General features: G+C 32.7%; 2 protein-coding genes across 2 annotated transcripts; one reads left to right on the top strand and one right to left on the bottom strand.

Annotated features, from left to right (window-relative positions):
• The first annotated feature begins 101 nt into the window (after positions 1–101).
• Positions 102–4142, top strand: LOC146528292 (uncharacterized). Its single transcript, XM_085203534.1, has 3 exons — positions 102–244; positions 567–822; positions 3214–4142. The coding sequence occupies exons 1-3, from the start codon at positions 116–118 to the stop codon at positions 3534–3536; spliced, it is 708 nt and encodes a 235-aa protein (XP_085059660.1). The 5' UTR covers positions 102–115; the 3' UTR covers positions 3537–4142.
• Positions 4143–8816: 4674 nt separating this feature from the next.
• On the bottom strand, positions 8817–10017 carry Osi7 (Osiris 7). Its single transcript, XM_085203214.1, has one exon. It carries the CDS (start codon positions 10008–10010, stop codon positions 9213–9215), a length of 798 nt encoding a protein of 265 aa, XP_085059340.1. The 5' UTR covers positions 10011–10017; the 3' UTR covers positions 8817–9212.
• Positions 10018–19003: the final 8986 nt, after the last annotated feature.

Below are 19003 nucleotides of genomic sequence, written 5' to 3'. Positions count from 1 at the left end.
CCTAACGCAAATTACTACGCGTCGCACACATTTTGTTTTGGCTATAGGGGGGGATGTACGGATAAATATGACATGCCAAGCCTAGGGGGACACATAACACGTGCTTCCATCGACAATGAAGCTGTTAGTGCTGTTAGGTTGTGTGGCAGTGGCGGTGGCCAAGCCGGTAGAGGATGATATGCTGGGTTCAGTCATCGGCGTGGTCAGGAGCTGTTCTGATCAAGATGTCACTTTGTGTTTGAAGGTGTGTGTCCAAGATTGTGTTATTTGATTGTTTTTAGTGTTTTTTTTTAGTAAATAGTGTTTTTTTAAGTTGTGATAATTATTTATTCATTTATTTATTTTTATTTCCTAAATTTTAAAATATTTTTTAAACGGGAAAAAAAATATTATATAAACGAATGTTGTGGATTCGATTCTCACTCAGAGTAAAGTTTATAGTTAAAATTGGGGAACATGACTAGTAGTATATAGTAGTATATAGTTATAGTACAATTGCCTCTACTTAGGATTAATAACATGAATATATAATATATTGATTTCTATATTTTTTAATCTATTTACAGGAAAAAGCACTCAAATACGCAGAAAATCTGGCATCAGCACGCGAAATCAATCTTACAGACGGAATAACCCTAGTTGGTAGTGGATCCTCTCGTGGTGCTAGGTCCTTCGAGCCTCTGTCAGCAGAGCCAAGAGCAAGAGAAAATGAGGTCGAAACGAGACTGGTGGACGCGGCAGCTGACTTCTTAGAGAACCATGTGATTCAACTGCGTGTGCCCAAAAGTGCTGTGGATGACGTGAAACGATCCCTTGAAGAAGGTTAGTAGACCATTTTAAGTTATCTTTGAGTTTTTTACCGTAAAATGAACATATTTGAGTATTTTATAGAATATATTTATAGTATTGTATTTTTTTTTTAAATGTCAGTCAAATGTGTAATTTAACTGATATTTTTTATACACTAACCCACAAAATAGGTGGTTAAAATTTTACAAATTAAAGTTGTAGGATTTAATACTTTTTATTAAAATAATATTAAAAATAAAAATTAATCACATTACCAATAAAAATAAATATTATATTATAAAAAAAAATAAACTAAAATTCAAAAATTTCTCATACCACATAGAAAACGAAAAACCGGTACTAATTAAGCACTAAGCTTTACGAAGCATTTAAATAGCAAACGCAATTATCACATGCAAAATATATAGTCAGTAATAAATTTAATTTTAAACGCGTTTATCATTTTCTTAATCTCAACGCTTTCACACTTAGGATCTGTGAAATCATATACATATATGTATAAAATATAATTAACTTTAAACATACAATTTCTAAAATATTCAATTTGAAAGTTTTCGTACTAATTAGTTTGGCTTATTATTGTTATGTGTTATTTTAGCTAGAAAAAAAATTGATGACATAGAGTTTAAAACTAATATTATTAAATCCCGCACACACAGGGCAGAGGGAACCTAGTGCTGGGACACTCCGTTCCTTATTTAATATTTAAGAAAATATTTATATTAATTGTAAATTTTAATCCAAATGAACGAATTCGGAACGGGCAAATATGAAACGCATTACATAATACAGTATAATATTACTATCAAATTATTATGCATCTGTGACTAAATTTACATTTAATTATGTTTAAAAGTTTAAATTTTATACTTCTATTTTCTTAAAAGTCTTATAAATAGTAAAAAGGGAAAATAGAGGATAATATCACTAGATTCTCTTTAAAAAATATATATAAAAACTACAACTAGATTCTCTTTAAATTCCCTCAAGGAAAATGATGTAACAATAAAAAACCACCAGTCATTAACTAAGGAAACAACAAATCTAACATCACGCAAGCACAATTCGACAATTTAAATTTCTCCTCTCAAATCCCGTGAGAATCGCCTACAGCCTCGACCGATTGTGGAGGTGGAGGTAGTTTAATCGTAATAACTTATAACTGGAGGCAGATTAAATAACTCTGTTACGTAATCAAAGTCTGCCAATCACTCCGCTCACCTAAAGTCAATTAAAAAGTAGCCGCTACAAGTGGTACTAAAATAGAAAGTCCTTATATGGGAAGCCTTAATTATATATTAAGAATATTAGTTAGATATGTGTGTAAGTAGGTTTAAGCTTAATTTTTGATAGTGATCGTGTAAGATTAACTTAAGAATTGATTAAACACTTAAAGTTTCTTATAATGTGAATATTAAAGCGATTTTGATGCAGTTCTTATAGAAAGAACTGCATCAAAATCGCTTTAATATTCAATTTATGTATAAGTAATTAAAAAGATACATAAATGTAGGTGCAATATGGTCACTTTCTAGTTTCGCACGTCCTAATGAAAAATAGAGAATTTTTATAAAGGAACAAGTCAGATGAGTTTCACCTATTAAGAAGGCCAGGTGGAAAGCTGGCGTAGAGTCAAGTTTTTCTAAGGAAGGAATGCCTGCAACTAGTTTTAGGTACAGATACTAAAACCAAGTAAAAGTCTGGTTCGTGAATTTTAGTTCCAATAGGAAGTAGGTTCGATGCTTTCGAATTGTATCAAAAGATGGACTTTCTAGATAAACGAGGTTGTTATGCAAACTCGATGTAACACAGTGAATTTTAAGTACACGACTTTTATTGTACCTTTGTGGTCAGTGGTCTATATTGAATACGAATAAGAACTTAGGACCTTCGATGTTTATTAATGATTTTAGAAAATTCTTAGCTTTCTAGGATGTGTCTCTTACTTCAAGTAAAATAGTATAGTCATTTACATCACGCTGTGTTAATGGGCCGAGTAATGGTGTATACTTAAGTTATAAAACAGCTTTCAAAACATAAGCTGCTTGCTACTTGCTCATTGTGGACTTCAATTTTAACTTTTAAGATTGTTTATATTATTTTGTGGTTGTTTAGATTTTGCGATATTTCTTTATTTTTTTTCTTACTTTTTCGCTTTGTTCTACACACAGCAGGGTAGGTAGAGAGCGTTAAGTCAGAGTCCCATTAAGACAACTCTGATCTCTACTCATGATATTTTATTTTATTTTATTGTGTACTTATTATACATGATGAAATGAGATGTTAATTGATTCAATGTTTTACGTAATATTGCCATAATTTTTAAAATATTTAAGTTTTTTTTTCAATTAATATCCAAATTTTTGTTAATTTATTTTTCTTTCCCTTTTTCTTATCCAACAGGTCGTGGTAAAAAGAAGAAGTTGAAGCAACTCCTCCCAATCTTCGCTCTCCTCCAACTGAAAATCCAGTCGCTCATCCCCGTATTCCTGGGTATCATCGCCTTCGCTGCTATCAAGGGTCTACTGTTAGCCAAGGCCGCTCTTCTTGCATCAGCCTTGGTTCTGCTGAAGAAATTACTATCCAAACATGAACACCATGAAAGTTATGAAGTAGTTGCCCATCCTCATCATGATGAACACTTCAGCCACGGTGGAGGCCATGGCGCCGGCTGGGGCAGGTCCCAGGACGCCCAAAACCTGGCGTACAGCGCTTATGCTGACTAAACCTAAGATTTACCACGTAGTCTCTCGGACCTCACATTAATTTATTGTTATTTAATAATTTATTTAAATTATTTAAAGGTTTCTTCAAACTTAGCTATGGTCTATGCGTCACCAGTATTTTATTTAGTACCTGTTCAGTTATTTGTTATATTTTTTGTTATATAGTTATTATAGTACAAATATTATTTTAAGTGCAATAGCTTTAATATTTTGAGTCACACTTATTTTTTTTACTATTATTATTTTTATGTATTTTGCTATTTACATATATCTTATTTATAAACATATATCTTTTGTAAATATATTTCTTATTGAAATATTTATGTAAAATATTATTTTTTGCATCTTCATTTTTTATATAATTTTATATATTTTATTATTATTTTATATACTTTATTATTAAGTAGAGTTTAATATATATCATTATTTTTATATTACGTATATGGTGATGCCCTTCTTTAAAATCACTTCGGCTTCCCACCTTACGCATGTCAAATGTTATTTATTTAATACATGAAACATTATAAATGATTGCATTTTATTTGAACCTAACACTCATAGTCATTAATCGTAATAACATTTTATTAATAAATTGTTTTTTAACTATACTTTTGTTTTATTATTTATATTTATTGTCCTTTTTAGCTCTACGTTGTATGCTACTATGACGACGACGATGTGCTTTATCTTCATGACCAAGCTAGGGAATGTAAAATATGATAAATTTTTCGTGCTTTTTATGCCCTTAAAATTTTACTAATAGTAAACTATTACATTCTGTAGGGTCCATTATTAAAACGTTATACCCATTTATTTTTCTATTCAAACGTTAATTTTAAAATATACATTTTTTCCTTCAGAAAGTAGTGTCTTGACACTAGGTTCTCTCTAGTCAGAGAGAGCCCTGCTGTGGTGGAGAAAGTAAAAATGTAAAGCTATTCTACACAGCTTACTTTGCTTACGTTACAGCAAAGCTATTTGGAACACAGAATCGATGTATGCAAATTTATTTGAGGGACCATCGATGTGTCGATCAGTACATGTCCTGTTTTATAATTAGTTAAAAATGGAATGTTTAATATAAGCAGGTTAGGCAGAGGAAACCTAATGTTAAAACACTTCGTCTCCGAGTTCCTGAATGGCAGCTGGCTGAACTCATTGCCGCGCTTTGTCTGTTCCCAGAGTAAGAAATGAAATGCTTACACTATATGGCAATGAAACCTATTAACTTATTTTTTTCCATGTTTATTTTTATCAGCTTCACGCTTTATACCGTTTATAGCGGGGTAAGGAAATAAAATTCCTGCTCTCCTTTCTTCCTGTATTAGAGATATTTAAGATAATGAATTCTTCCTAGTGACAATCGAACCTGCTAACGCAGTTCTACGCCGCTGCCGTGGATTTTTTCTCACGTTACAAGCTTAATAAAAAAGAAAACTTATCTAACCATCAATTTGACTAAGTGAATGAAATTGCTGGTATTAGCTGGTCGGCGGTATTAGAATCGGATTACTAACACAGAAAAAGTGTAACATGCAAATTACATAGCCTGCGGCAAGCCTCCTCACGTTAATTATTAGAAATTAGTTTTTCCTGTCTTCGTTCCCATTTTAGTATAATGTACCTACAGTAAATATTATATGTTTCTCATAGGTTGGGTACAATGAAAGCTTAGCCGTTTTTTTCTTCTTCACGATTTATCCCGCATGTAGCAGGGTAGCCAGGGAGAGCTTAGTGTTAAGGCACTCCGCTCCCCATTTTAAACCGAATTCTCAACTGAAACTTCTCTTTTAATATAATATAGCTGTTTCGCTACTATAGGTTATATCTAGATCCCACAAAGTGACTCGCTTACAACAAAACAATAGGTTGTTTATACATTATTCCTCACACACTCATCAAAACTTAACATAGCGTGAGACAGTCGCTAAGAATTTTAATTTTTATTATGAAAATTCATTAATTATTCTTGTAAAAAGGGAAAGCTTTGAAAATGTATAGTTTTTTATTAAGGGTTCCTTAGATATATTAACTGTTCTACTGCACCACTAAGGCTTTAACAATTATAAACTAGAATATTTTTATATAGCGCCATCTATACATACAGTGTAAAACTACGATCACGGCCGTTTTTACTATATGATGAATGAGTAGTAAGTTCAAGGCTTTAACCGCGGGCACTAATAGTACAGTGAACTCTAGTACGTAACTTGTTTACATTTTATAAGGAAATGTGAAAAGTTCGAGGTGATATATTCAATATTATTATCTACCGTTTTCCTTTTATATTTTAAGACTTTTTGTACTTTTATGTTATTGTTCTATTGTCGTATATGAATTCATTATTTTTTAATAGATGAGGCTCTAGTAGCGCAGTGGTACAGCGTCAGCTGTAAGCACGATCGTTATGTATTCAATTACCATTCAGGGGAACGGTTTATTTGTATTTTCTCACACTGGTGACAGGAAAAAGTGCGGTGGTGAGTTCCGCCACGTAACATGGAGAGTCTTGAAAATTGCGGAATACATGATGTGGGTGTCTTAAAATTATGTTTGCTCTGCATATCTTGCTGCTTTCAAGATATAGTGTAAAATGGACGAAAAACAAATAGTTTCTTATAAATAAATTTCTACTGCCATCTTGTATCATTTTTGTAAATTATATCGACCGTCAAAAAGACTTAAATGTTATATCCCAACGTTTTACTTGTTTTGAAACGTCGTTCTGATTGCATTAAATATAATTATTTAATAAATGCTTATTATACGGTAAGGAAATCGAGACAGTGCTAATTGAGTGGCGGAATACAACACCGTACTTTATGCACTGACATAGTCTGAAGGAGAATCGAACTCACAACCTTAATGTGTACATCCAGTCCCAGTCAGGAAAAACAAATATTATCCCAGTCAGTTAAAATCTTTAATATAAATAATAATACATCAATGAAATAACTTGTAGCTAAAACGTATAAAAAGGCGGCATTCGGTTATTCTCGGTCAAGGCTAAGTCTACTTTTGTTTTGCTTGTTTTGGTTCTATTACGTGTCGAGAGATGGCGTCTTTTTTTTACAACTCGCTCAGTGAATTATTCTATTACATCATTGTAGCATAGAGGAACTGACTGACTCTATTCATAATGGTTACGAGTTTGATGCTCGATTCGTATGTTTTTCTTTTAGTTTTGCGCTGTATCCTACAGTGGGAACTTGGGGATCGAGAGTTAAGACACTCTGTTCCCCATTTTTCCTTGGAGGTAGCCCTGCCGCTGCACCACGACGGCTTTATTAACATAATATATATTAAAGTATTTACATATACATACACAAACTATGCATCACAGCCGAAGGAGGTCGGAAGAGTGCGGATGCAGCAAATCTCTTTATGGTATCGACCATAGGAGAAACGCTCTATAGTAGTACCCTACTAACGATCAATGCGCATCTTGAGATAAATTGCTGATAAGCGGAACCAGCCTTCTATGGAATAAATCTAACATACAAAGATTTACATACATTTTATATAAATGAAAAGATTTAGTGAAGTTCATAAGGGTTCATTCTGTATATATTTGAGTTAATTATAAAGACGTTTACTCCTTTAAAGTATATATTATTGTAATATTTGAAAAAAATACATAAATTAGTTAAAATTGCAAGCTGTCTTCTATTTACTGTCTTCATTTCATTAAGTAAAGATTTGTTTGTGATATAATGACTGAATATAAAGATTATTTATAGTGTCTCATGGTAAATGCGATTGTAGGGAGTCTCTCTCTTATGTCCCCGCTCTGCAAGGGAGAACGCTACGTTTCGTATCCGAAAAAGGCAATGGCAATGGACTTTCTTTACACTATGTTTTATTTTTCTCTCAAATACGCTTTATACAGCGTCAAGGTCATAAAATAAAACTATATACAAAAAAGCAATACTATACATTACCTGACAAATCAAAACAAATATACATATTTTTGACAGAGATATTCGAATGCAAAAACTGTTGCATATATATAATTAACGATACCTCGTTAGAAGAGGCATCCGTGGCGTAGGGGCACAAATAAATAACTGTAAAGGGACTGGATTCATTTCCCACTCGGGAAAATATTATTTATTATTATTTTTATTTCTTCAATCTGGTACCAAAGCAAAAGTGCAGCGTTGGGTTCCGCCACTCAACATTTTCAGTCAGTCATTTCCAGTCAACATCAACAGTTCGAAAATTCGACGGAAAACGGAGAACGGCTTGTCTCATTATTATTTTCCTTCTGGCTACCCTGCTTGTGGGAAGCTGAAATTTCCAAAAAACACCACTTTAAAAAGGAACATCCGCAAAAATTTTCTTTACAAAATTAACACTTTATATACATATTCATGAAGACGGAACTAAAGTAACTTAACTTTTACTCGGATTATCTTATTATAATCACAAAAATCTTTACGCCTCGAATATTACAAACAAGTACTGGTATCTCTCGTAATAAGAAAAATTAAGTATAATTGCAACTCTATCATTATAGAAGTAAGTTTAACTTAATATACTAACGTATTACTATAGTCTCTATAGTTAAAACTTTAAGGTTTAGTATTCGTTATATATCTATAAAGTTTTACAAATTTGAACCTTAGACCAACGTACTAAAGTCGGTGTCTAAATAAATCATTGAAGATAGTAGCGTCCTCTTTTCCCACAGCTTTTACTGTAACCTTTATCCATTCATCGTGTATAATCTTTTCTGTAGGAATAAAAGAAAATTGCTTCGTTGATTGTTGATTTTAATTAGCTTTTTTAATGTTTCAAACTAAATTATTATAGTATCTATAATATAGAAGGGTAGAGAGATGGAACCCAGTGACAAGATATTTCGTACAAATTAAGACAATTCTGTTTCCCCCCTTTTCGCCGAATTCTACAGGCGTTGCGTCTAGAGGCACTTAAATGACGAAACTCAACGCCGTGCTTATGCCTCGTTACCATAGCGACAAAATGTAAATGTCAAATATTTCAATTCCTCTAGTCGAACCGAATCCACAACCTGTCGCGCTTGCACCTCTCATTTCTATAAAAGAAAAACAGAAATTGTGCCATGATCGTAGCTTGAAATCCTGTTTTCTATATACATACGTATTTGGCATTCTGTTCTCAGTTCCTTTCAAGTATCTATCCCTTAGAATAAGTAAAAGTGGAGGTAAATAACTATAGAGTATGTACATTGGTATTGTAAAGCTATAAAAGTATTTTTTTTTATAATATTTTAATCGTAATTAGTGTAAATAAAACTTCACATATTTTATATTATTTAATTATCAAAATAATCTCTTTGTTTTCAATAAATTAATATAAAGCATTTTACTAACAATAAAAATAATTTATAATAGAATTATGAGAAAAAAATAAATAACGAAGAAAACCCGTGAGGATGACTTAGAAAAAAAAACAAAACAAAACAAAAAAACAAACAAAAATAAAATAAACTTACATTATACTTAAATAAATTAATTAAAGCCAGGTACATGTAGAGAACCATACATATCTATCTTAGCGGCAATTCTATAAACATAATAAATACTAAAATACCTATAAGGCTTACAAACAATTGATCGTTAGAATCATTACACATCACAATCGAGAATAAATAGTGAAATCGTCTTATAAAAAGGTCGTTTAACTAGGTTTCTAGGACTTTTGCGCGGCGTAAGCTAGATTCTGGGCGTCTAGAGATCGCCCCCAGCCCCCGCTGCTGTGGCCGGCCCCGCTGCTGCTGTAGCCCCCTGCGTCTCCACCATATCCACTGGCACCAGCGTAGTCATGGCTGGAAGTGTGACTTGATGTGTGGTGAGGATGAGCAACCACTTCGTATGTTACATGCTTCTGCTGAGACAACAGTTTCTTCAATCCTATTATAGCAGATAGTACTAGCGCCAGTTTTCCAATTAATAACGCTTTTCCGGCTATCAAAGCGATCGCGCCGATAGCCAAAGGTAGCAACGCCGCCATTTTAAGAACAACTGCAGCGATCAAAGGTCCAAGAATTTTGGAGGCCTTCTTCTTTTTGCCCCTGCTTTCTTCTGATAAATCGCTGTCATCTGTGAAGGATGACACAGTATCTTCTAAAGCTCGTCCCACACTTGATACGGTATCGATGACATCAGAACCTTTAACTTCAACTCTTAAAGAATGCGTTTCTAAATAATTCTTCATCTTCGTAACAGCATCCAAAGCTCTGGGCGCGCCAGTTTCCGGTGGAACGTCGCTCGCTCGAACTACAGTCACCCCGTCCGTTAAGGCAAAGCTTTCCTTTTGTCCGATCATTTTGTCGACGAACGAGAAAAACTTGTATTTTAGACATGATGTGGAATCTTTTTTGAGGCAGTCACTGAATGTCTCTATATCATTTTCCGAGTGGCTGGTGTCTTGAGCGGGAAGGGCGTAGCACGACGCCACGAGTGCGATGATAGCGACCGTCTTTAGCATGGTAGCGTTAGAAATAGACTGTGCGCCGGCGCAGCGGAGCTTACTTTAAATACCACTCCGCACCCCTCGCTCGGTGGAAAAAATTGAGATAACTTGGACTTTCTCAGTCTGGGAGTAAAAGTGACGTCCAGGTTTCATAACGTTTCGCGAAAGCCTACGACCTGTGCAAAGGCCGTGAACTTATGTGTAATTATTTATATAATAATTTTCATTCTTGAAGTAAATATAAGCAAGAAGTAATTAACATTGTATTTATTAGTTTAGTTACATGCGTCATATCTTATTTCATTATTTGTCTGTAGTATTTGAAGCCGTTATTTCGCGTTTACTGTGCCCCTGCACCACGACGACACGTTTGTGGACAGAAGCAAATTGAAATTAAAATAAAAACAATGTAAAATTTTTGTTTTAAATTTTACTTACTTATACGTACAGTCCATTCATTCTGAGATTTTTATTACTTTTAATAAGATAACTCACCCACTTAAACGATATTTGTATTTAGAAAATTGACTGATTATCAGTTTACAACAGAGTGCTTAATATATAGATTTTTTGTAGAAAAATTCTCAGTCTATTTTATTTATAATATTCAGGTTAAGTAATGATATAAAAGTACTATACAAATATAACCAGGCCAACGTAGCACAGAGGTCCACACGATCTTCTGTAAACGTGACGGTTGTGGGTTCGATTCGAACTCGGAGGAACCAAATATATAATATTTTCATTTCCTCGTACTGATAATTAACGATAAAATAAACACGCGGCGTTGAACTCTCAACACGTAAGGCCTCAAGAATTTGTTATAAAATGGGGTACGGAAGTGTTCTTACACGAGATTCCCATATTCCCTCTGCCTACCTACCTATGTGCGGGATACAGCGTGAAGCTAAAATAAAAATATAACTTAAATATAAAAGTTAAGTGCTAGCAATTATACTTCTATTATTTAATCAAAAAGTTATTATATTCAAAATAGGTAAGAAGTTGAAACGACGTGTTTAGCTAGTAAAGTTGTCAAGTGGCTGTCAGTGCTGTGACTAGCATAAAATTAATTTTATTTGTTGACATAAATAATTATGAACGATAAATATATGTATGTATTAAATATATATTTTACAGTTATATTAATATATTTTAAATATTAATAGACGATGATGATACGACGATAAAGGGCACATTTTCTTTTCCCTCTCCATCTTTGGTAGGCTAGCTAGGTTGTGCTTCTTATTTTTTTATCTATAGTTTCGGTAATTATTACCTTAAACGTTAAAAAGTTTTCTTTTTCTAATCAGAAAAGCAAAGTGCAACGTACTTTTTTTTGTGTTGTTGAAGTTCTTGTTGTTGTCATTGTATGAAAATGAAAAAAAAGAGTTCAAAAATTTTCTGCTCATCTTATTTTTTTTATTTTATTCTGTAAAGATCAACATTATATAAAGTTACAATTAAGCCTTACACTTTACATAAATAATCTAAATAACAAGACAAACCCAAAACAAATAAATTATAGAATATAATCAAAATCATTTTTTTTATCTTACTCTACCTAATTATTTCCAAATTTAACTTCCTTAACCGAGAAAGCGTTAAACCATTTTGGTTAAACTAAAACAAAAGTAAGAGTTAAGCCCTCTCTTAGTCACGCATCCGGCAATGCCTTTTATTCTGCGCACGCGCATGTCTCCTTCGATTGATGTGTCAATTTAAAGTATAGATTCTAATCACGGTAAAATATATATATGCTATAGGTGAAGCTTTCCATTGAACTTGTGGTCTGTTCTTATTAGAATTTCTTTCTTTTTTTTTATTTCACGCATTAGCCCGCAGCAGGATAGATAAATGTAACTAAGAGTTAATATACTCCGTTCTTCTTTTTTTATACCTGAATTTGAATTATTGTCTTATCAAAACAAAATCATTCTTTCCTCTTGAAATAGAGAATACTAATATGATGGCAGTCAACATATCTAAATTAATAGTATCTTATTGAAAACACTTTTTTTTTTTGACTTACGCGTTTATCTTAAACTAGCGGCCCGCTCGCGGTTTCACCCGCGTGAACTACGTTATTATTAATTTCTGTCTCCATGGCTACGTCCTAGTGACGTCTATGCAAAATTTGAGACTCTTAGCATTTGTAGTAACGAAGTTTCATACAAACTTTCAACCCCAAAAACAACCCCTTAGCAGTCGAATATTGCAAATTCCCGTCTTAGCGAGCACCTACGTCCTATAAGTAACTCCTATGCAAAATTTCAAATTCCTAGTACATGTAGTTTCGGAGATTTCGTGATGAGTGAGTGACCTTTCGATATTATATATAGAGATTATATTATATTCATGTCTCATTACTTTATTTCTTTCTTTAGTAGCTTTGTTTAATGTATTTATCAAACATCAAAAAAATTTAATACTATTTATATTTTAAGTTTTGTATATTACTAGAGGTGATGTACAAATATTTACTTAATTTACTAGAAATATATAAAATTCCCATAATGTATTTGACGAGTTCGACCTCAGGGTGTAACAAATAGCAAAATTTTCATATAACCTTACCTAGATTACAAGGTCAGTAGGACATTGTTCTGATCGTAAACATGGGGCCCGCTGGTAGAAAATACATTATTTATGTATGTACATGTCAATTTATGGGACTCTTGTCTCCTTGTATATTTGATAGATTTTTAATTCATTTATTGTTTGGCAGTGGAATAATTAGTTGAAAGGCTCTGGAGGCTTTACATATTGAGTGGCGGACCTCAATACCGTGCTTTAGCTACACACCAGAACGAGGAAACTGAAAAATTCAATATTTCATTTACTCAAGTGGGAATCGAACCCAAAATCTATTTGCCTTTACCGTCACACTGTATCCATGCGCCTCGATTAACAGAAAGGTATTTTTTATGAACTGCAGTTAATAAGAAACGCAAAATTACTATGTTTTAAATTTCTTGCAGAATAGTTACTACTGTACTAATTCATTAAAAATTACATTACACGCAATACCTCTAAAATTGGACAGAAAGCGAAGAACGCAGTGTTTTAACTCTCCTGTGTTCAGAAAAATTTTGATATGAAAAATAACGAGAGGTAGCTAACCTAGTCCCATTGATCCAGTTAACTGTTCTATTATTCTACATACGTTTTATGAGAGATTTTCACGATGGGCTAACTATTGTTTTATATAACAATCATTGATATATTATTGTCTTAGGTACCTATATACTTTTTTATATTACATCCCGCATAGCAGGATAGATATAGGGAACTTAGTGTAACAGTCGGAACCTATTCCTCGACCAATTCTTCTTCCCAGGGAGTCCTGTAAATAGGTCACGACTGCTAATCCTGGTGAAATATTGGGCTTGATTTTTTCTTTTTAGTTTTATGCAAGCAGGTTGTTTATTTTATTATAATTAGTTTTTTCAGATATTTTTAACTAGTTTTTTTCAGCTTTATGTTGTATACCTTATACAGCAGGCAGAGAGAACCTAATACTTTAAAACCTCTCACTTTAAGTTACTTCGTTCCCCACTTTCCGCTGAATTTTCGAGGAAGTGAGTGTTGAGTGGCTAAACACAACGCCGCACTTTTTTACTAATATCAATAATTCCCGAGTGGGAATCGAACTTACGAATGTCGCAATGCAGTCACACAGAGGTTGTGCCCCTATACCATACCATGACGGCCCTACATTGTTATTAGGTATTTTTAACTATATGGTAAGTTTATTTTTATTATTTTCTTAAGAATCTATTAAATGTTTTGAAAGCTGAAATATTAATATGAAAATTATGAATACTAAACATATAATGTACGTGTTACGTTACCTTTTCATAAGGTATTCTTATTCCTTTCACTTTTCATTGTGAGGTTCATTGACATGGTCAGTGTCGGATGCGCGGATGCTGGAGGCAAGCGAATTGTTCAGATAATAATGTATGAATTATAAAACCATCCAATTACGGAGGAAACAAAATATTTAATATTTCCATTTTCCTCGCTCTGGTGTCGAGGTAAAGCGCGACGTTAAGTTCCACCATTCAACACAAAACCTCCAGAAAACGAAAAAAAAAAATAATTAAGCACCATTGTGGCTGAGTTGAGGTCATCATGATAGCTAAATCAGACAGAGAGAAGTTAGAATGAGAATATCAAGACACTCTGAACTCTCGAATTTAAATATTGCAGAAGTTGACGTCGCGTCTTTTATTAGGTAGGTACCAGAGCGGGAAAATGACAATATTTTTTATCTTTTTATTACTGTTAATTTGCCCTTGATGAGGTTCAACCGTGAGAAGCTAACTATGCAAAAAATTACTCGCGGTCGTTAGCCTATATGGCTTTCAAGCGGCATGAAAAAATTGGATTTTTTTTTCCATAATTTATTAATAATTGTGGATTTGTTTAATTTATATTTTATTTCAAGCGCGACGTTAAGTTCCATCACTCAATATACATATTGTCTAATTATCTACATTAGATTATTATTTTTTATTCCCGATGAACCTAACAAATTCTCCAACTATATACAATATTAATATAAAAGATTTTCCAACTTCATAAACATAATGTATATTTATAATATCGAGTAAAGTCATGAGTCGCACACGTGTTTCAATTAGAAAGTTACAATTCATTCACAATATAAGTATCTTCAAAATAACATTTAATTAATTGAAAATTGACGACGTTACGGACGATTTTTTTTTACTTTCTCTGTCGCTTATTGTATTCACCTGATACTGTGTAAGCAGAAATGTGGGCTTTATATGTAACCTGCTTTTACAGGTTCCCTGTGGTTAAATGGAGGTAAGTAAGTTATAAAGGAAACATTAATTTTATGTAATTAATATAAGCCTTATAGTACAGTCTTTCCCAATAAATTCTATATATTCCAAAACAAAAATAAATTTTCAATTCGAGCCATTACTTCCTGAGATAGAAACGTTCAACCAAACATTTTTTTCAGTTGATTGAGGATTCCGTCCGCTTCTTCTTCCTCGAAGGCTATTTTGAGTTTAATCAAGGGTTATTGGGGCAATTAGTTGAAGCCAGAGGTGTCGCAGGGACACAAGCTGTAAACGATATTTTGTGGGTTCTCTTTCCACTTAAGAAAATGAAATATTTTATATTTTCATTTCTTCACTCTAGTGTCGAGACAAAACATGGCGTTGAATTCTGCCATTAAACACGCCATGTTTAAAAAATGCGGCGGAAAGTGGTGAGCGGAATGTTTTAACACTAGGCCCCCATCTCCCTACCCTGCCACATACGGGATACGGTATGAAGAAGAACAAAAGAGACTGAGGTTATGCGGTGGTACAGATGGAAGATTGCACAGATGCTGAGGGTTTGATCTGAATATGAAAAACTAAACTAAAAAAAAACTAAAGAAGCAAGCAAGTAAAATGAACAGAATCGGAGCTTTAAAAACCAGTTTGTGTGAAGCAAAGCTTAGAATAATTATATAATTTTATTAGTTATTCTTATGAATATTTAAATGATGTTTATAGGTTAATGTTATTGTAATTATACAAACAATATATAAAATTATTTCACATAATTACATTTTTAAAGCCAAATTAACACTAAAAGTAAGTCAACTGTACGAAAGAAATTTAAGCGTGCATTTTATTTGAACTCTTTCATTTTATAAATACGATATTATTTTTAATTTTTTAAGCTTCACCCCCGCATATAGGACGGTAGGCAGAGGGTACCTAATGTTAACATACATCACACCTCTCAATTTTCGTGGCGTATCAGGTAGCGGAATCGAATTCGTTCCTAGGAACAAATTCAAATTCAATATCATACGTAGAGAGACAGAGAATGAAAATGAGTCATTCTCTCCAGAGAAAATTGAACCCACAACCACCGAGCCACGGCAACCTCAGTCTAATAATCATTTAATCTTAATAATTATTTTATAATATAACACAGAACTTTTCGATTTTGAAAAGTAATGTAATCTGCATTATCTAAAAATGGTGTTAAATCAAATATTTAATATATTTTGTGGATATTAGGCACTTCCATCACGTCACTACATTTTGTATAAAAAAATCTGCATTTCTATCATCTACCTACAAATATATATATAACCACTCTCCTCTACTTTATTTCTAACAAGTAGTTGCTAAAACTAAATTGAATTTTGGTCCCTTCAAAGAACCTAACCACTGCACTTAAGGGTAACTGGATCCAAGGGTAAGGTGTCACGGTCAGCTTTCGCCACTTTCGTTTGCCTCGGGTCGATGGTTACATGATATTATGTTTACACTCTGTTTGTTGTTATTATAATGTACTTGTTAATATCTTTAGTGACATTGAAAGATCATTACTAAGGGAAACGCGGCGTTAAATTCCGCCACTCAACATATGACATGTATATTGCACTAGAATACATATAGTATAAACACTAGAAAAATACTTAATTTCAATATAATCTTCCATTTAAGTGAACATCAAGAAGTAGTGTTTAAAACTGTTAACCTTAATTAAAAACCAAAAGCAAAAATATAGCATGTAATGTGCTAAGAAACTATAAAAATCATTATAAAATTATTCACGCTCTAACAACATATTTTCGTGAAGCATAGAAAGTTCGAGTTTCACACGTCTGTCTGTCTGCGCACACGATTTTTATCATAAACAATGAAATTGTTGCATTCCCTTTACATTGCAATCAACTTTGACCTTAACTTTCTCTTGATTAAGCTTGGATAATAATAGGTTATCGATTATACTGTACGTACTGTAGCTTGCTCAGCTTGCTACTTTATCTTTCGTAGAACAGGTTAGGCAGTGAGAACGTAGTGTAAAGACACTACGTTTTGTGTTTTCTTGCCGACTTCGTGACATTGTGTCCTTAGTCTTGGAATTCAACGGAGGGGCATAAAGTGTGACTGTAAACGCGACTGGTTGAGGGTTCAATCCCCACTGGAGGAAATAAAATATTTTTTAGAATTTATATTTCTATTTCTTCTTTCTGGTGTTGCGCGGCGTTGAGTTGCGCAACTCAACACGCAATTCTCAAAATTCGGCGAAAAGTGGAGAACGGAGTGTGTTAACGGTGTGTTAATGGATGTATTTATTTTATTTAAGAAGTCAGGTTTTTTGTTTTCTTTATTGTTATTATTATAGGTATATTGCACATATGAATAATAAATAGTTATAGGTAAAAACCTTTCAAGTAGGTAATTTCCGTAAAATGCAAAGCTCATTCACACAATTAGCACAGAGATCGTGGTAAGTACTACTAATGATGGTAATCTTTATTGTGTCAATATGTCATTGTTTTTTTGTTTGTATGGGAAATGGGTGTACGAGTATATCAAGTTCATTGGGTTATGAAGACGTTAATATAAAGTGACAATTATGCATTATAATGTCAGATAACTTAACAGGTTCTGTTTGTCTGTCTGTGCTGTCTGTTTTTGAATTTCTTGGTGAATCATGGGCCTGGAGGCATGGGCTTAGGAATTTTGGTCCCGGTCCATCTCTGAATAGTCTAATGCATGCTCCAAATTTTTAGTAATGAGGCTATAAATTAAAAAAGAATTTTTATATTAAAAAGTTTATAAATACTAATGTGAAGTATGTTATGTTATTTTTTATTAAATTCTATTAGATTTTATGTTTGAAAAATAATTAATAAATACCTACACAACTTACATTGTCATTAAACCCCTCAAAAATATACGTAAATACGTCCATATTTAAGGTAGCTTTATATCGCTTCCCAATTTATTTGTAAAAACTTATATTTCAAATTTGAATTTACTCTATTAGAAAAATGATTTTAAGCTAAAATGATGATTTTTTTTTATTTTTTAGACCTTTAAGTCAGTGATAATAAAACTGATGTTAGTATTTTCATTATGAAAATGACGTTATACTTAAACCGACTTTCTTTAAACCTATAGTACTATATAAGTAATAACAATATGAGGAGATGTATACAAAACTAGTGCAGTCTCGTTCGCTATCCCACGCAAATGGAGTCTATTATACGTATTCATGTTTATATGTAAATTATTATTGTTGTTTATATGATTTTTCCCATTACATTGTTCTACTAGGAAGGTTGGCTACTTTCATTCAAAGTTTAAAGTTTATATTAACAACTAAACACTGTAGTATAAGCTATGAATTATGGTGACTGACAATCTATAAGATTAGTAAGTGAAGAAAAAATTTAATTATATTTTTATTATTTAGAAATCATTAAAATGGTTATCCTTAGAAGATAGACATGTGTCGCGGACTATTTTTACAACCTTTAAAGTTCCAATTTTAATAATTTTTAACTAATTTTAACCGCGTACATAGCTCACGCACTGAAGCGCTGAAGTTCGGTCATTTTTGTGGCGTTTTTTGTTGTTACTCTATTCCTATTGGTCTTAGTAAGGTGTAATATGCCTTCCTCAATAAATGGACTATCCCATACAAAAATAATTTCTCCAATTGAAGCAGCAGTTCCTGAGATTATCGAGTTGAACCAAAGAAACTCTTAAAATAGATTGGGAAGAAGAGCCTAAAGAGTGTTAAAACAATTCGTTATGCAGTTTCAGTTCAATTTTAAGACATTTGGCGTTGGTGGTGCCTAGCGTGTGAATACTTGTGGCAGACAGACAAACAAACTAATAAATGAAATAAACATAGGTGAAATTAGTTTCACTTACGATAGGAGATAGCTTTAAGCATTATATATATTAACCACAAATAAATATCGAACCTATGAACTTCAGCGTAATAAGCACGTACATCGTCAAATTTAATTATAATTGTAGATAAGTCTCATAAAGCCATTTGGTGCTTTCTCTTCTTATACTATCGTTAAGTTGGGATTGTATTGAAATTTCCATATTTAGCATAGATGGTTTTGGGTTCAAATATCTCAAAAGGAAAAATTTTGTAAAAAGTCATAGTTCTGTTGAGTTATAGTTAAAAGTGGTGGAATATATCGCACGGTGTTG

The sequence above is a fragment of the Heliconius melpomene genome, chromosome 19 (assembly GCF_056956725.1).
Source record: "Heliconius melpomene rosina isolate 202511_hmr_F chromosome 19, ASM5695672v1, whole genome shotgun sequence".
NCBI lineage: Eukaryota > Metazoa > Arthropoda > Insecta > Lepidoptera > Nymphalidae > Heliconius > Heliconius melpomene.
Note: the sequence above shows the minus strand (reverse complement) of the source record. Positions and strands in the feature narration are given on the sequence as shown.

What these genes read in the sequence shown, in the direction of transcription:
- Osi7 (XM_085203214.1), bottom strand. Translation starts at nt 10,010, where the DNA reads ATGCTAAAGACGGTCGCTATCATCGCACTCGTGGCGTCGTGCTACGCC.
- LOC146528292 (XM_085203534.1), top strand. Translation starts at nt 116, where the DNA reads ATGAAGCTGTTAGTGCTGTTAGGTTGTGTGGCAGTGGCGGTGGCCAAG. An exon ending in ATGTCACTTTGTGTTTGAAG is followed by an intron (nt 245 to 566) that starts GTGTGTGTCCAA and finishes ATCTATTTACAG; the next exon opens with GAAAAAGCACTCAAATACGC. An exon ending in GAAACGATCCCTTGAAGAAG is followed by an intron (nt 823 to 3,213) that starts GTTAGTAGACCA and finishes CTTATCCAACAG; the next exon opens with GTCGTGGTAAAAAGAAGAAG.